The following is a 1,994-nucleotide window of genomic DNA, read 5'->3' on the forward strand; positions in this document are numbered from 1 at the left end:
AGTCATCAGGCAGGAGTTTAAGAGGTTTCCATGGTGACACAAAGGGGACAGAAGCTGGAGACAGGCTACAGTGGTGCGGTGACCAAATAAAGACTTGGTTGCTAGGGTCAGGGAATAAACACAAGGAGCCCAGAGGAAGGGAGATGGAGCCCCAGTCCCTGGTCCCTTCTCCCACCCCTTCTTCCCCAAGGCTATCTAAGATGTCACCTTTAACCTAAACATCATCTCCCTAGTTTTTGTTCTTATCTCTGGCCTTTGACTTCTGCTTGGCTTCACATTTTCCATCCATTTGCACAGAGGACCATCACCTGTGTTTCCTGTAATCTCTAAGAGTTTCTGCTTTCCTTGTGCCCTGATGGCCACCTCTGACGAGTCAGACAAGATGCCTACCCTCCCTGAACCCCTTAACCCCACTACTGATCTTCATCAAGAACCTTTGGACGCTAGGATTATCATTGCCTTACTTGGAACTGGATCGTTTCCCCCTTCCTTCTGGGGCTCCCTCCCTTCCTTAAATAATAGTAGCCATCAAGTAACAGACCACGAGACTGAACAGAAGGTTCAAAATCTCGTAAAAGTAATTAAAGATATTCTTAAAAATGTGGCAAGTTCTGAAGAGAGTAGCATAGAAGTAAAAGAATCTGGTGAGGAAAGCGGTATCTCCAAGGATGTCTCAGAACTTGAAAACAAAATCAGAGGACTCGACCAAAGGAATAAAATTCTATTGAGAAAACTGCTTGTTAGTTTAGACCCAGAGAAAGAACACAATGCAAAGAAAGAGGAGATGATGTTGGAAAACCTGAACAACAACAACGTGGCACAAGTTTTTGCAAGGGATTCAATAAATCACTCAGAAGAAAAAACAGCCTTCAATGGAACTCAACTAAGCAACAACAAAGCAGAACACGGATTCCTTGATATTCAAGAAGAAAATCAGAAATTTAGGAAGGACATGGAGCAACTGCTACAGGAAACAGAACACTGGAGTCAACAACACACTGAGCTCAGTGAACTGATAAGATCCTATCAGAAATCTCAGAAAGATATAAAAGAAACTCTTGAATATGGTGGAGTCCGTTTCCATGTCCAGCCAGATAATGACGCAGCGGCTCAGCGTAGGCTGGAGGAGCAAGTGAGGCAGCTGAACCACAACTCCCATGCCGTGCACCTGCTCGCAGCCTTGCTGGAGAATGAGTGCCAGATCTTACAGCAGAGAATAGAGATTCTCAAGTGGCTGCAGCAGCATCAGCAAGAGAGAATTCTACAAGAGGAGCCAATTCAGCACAAGAAATATCAGAACCCATCAGGAGCAGAGAAAATAGAAATTTATAAGCAGAGTATGCAAAAAAGGGAGCACGAATTTCCAAGAAAAGGCAGAACCCATAGAAGGCTGGATGTTTGTCGTAGTAAGAAAGCTTCCAACAACCGGTTCAATACTCAAATCGCAAAATCTCTTCTGGGAATAAAGAGGCCATCCAGCTGCCTAAAGTAGAAAATATCAAACGCAGTGGGGAGGGGGGGAAGTGAATCTTCAAAAAACTACATCTAATACAGCCAACTTTCGGCATGATTGATCATCCAACTTGGTTCAACCACCAAAGAACTGTAGAATAAGAAGATTAACACTTTACTCATTACCTCAGTAATTATGTAAGTTTGGCTTTTAACAACCATTGTCTGCCATGTCAAGTTTATAACTTTTCACCTTTGCAAATTGCTGTGTCTTTTTTTGTGTGTGTGTGGTTTTTAAATTTTTTTTCCCTTGGTAATTTTTAGAGAGCTTATGACCAAAAGTGAGAAGTTACAGGTCCAATTAAATAAAGATCTAAATAAAAACCAGAATACAAAGAGAGCATTTTTTTTCTTTCTTTAATCATTGCCTGGGGAGAGGGAATTTCTGGGGGGAAAAAGTATGTCATGCTTTAATTGTGACCTTTTAAAGCTCACTTTCTGAGCGCCTGTAGGTCAGTGGTTAGGGCGCTGGCCACATGCTT

At 42.4% G+C, this 1,994-nt stretch overlaps 1 protein-coding gene across 1 annotated transcript; it reads left to right on the forward strand.

The window, feature by feature from the left end:
• The first annotated feature begins 355 nt into the window (after positions 1-355).
• SPZ1 (spermatogenic leucine zipper 1) lies at positions 356-1,492 on the forward strand. Its single transcript, XM_003786015.1, has one exon. It carries the CDS (start codon positions 356-358, stop codon positions 1,490-1,492), a length of 1,137 nt encoding a protein of 378 aa, XP_003786063.1.
• The last annotated feature ends 502 nt before the right edge of the window (positions 1,493-1,994 follow it).

This window comes from Otolemur garnettii, unplaced genomic scaffold (genome assembly GCF_000181295.1).
Source record: "Otolemur garnettii isolate 467f Iridium unplaced genomic scaffold, OtoGar3 scaffold00017, whole genome shotgun sequence".
NCBI classification, from domain to species: domain Eukaryota; kingdom Metazoa; phylum Chordata; class Mammalia; order Primates; family Galagidae; genus Otolemur; species Otolemur garnettii.

Bases quoted from the DNA above. Each gene is read 5' to 3' on its own strand.
- SPZ1 (XM_003786015.1), top strand. From the start codon at position 356: ATGGCCACCTCTGACGAGTCAGACAAGATGCCTACCCTCCCTGAACCC.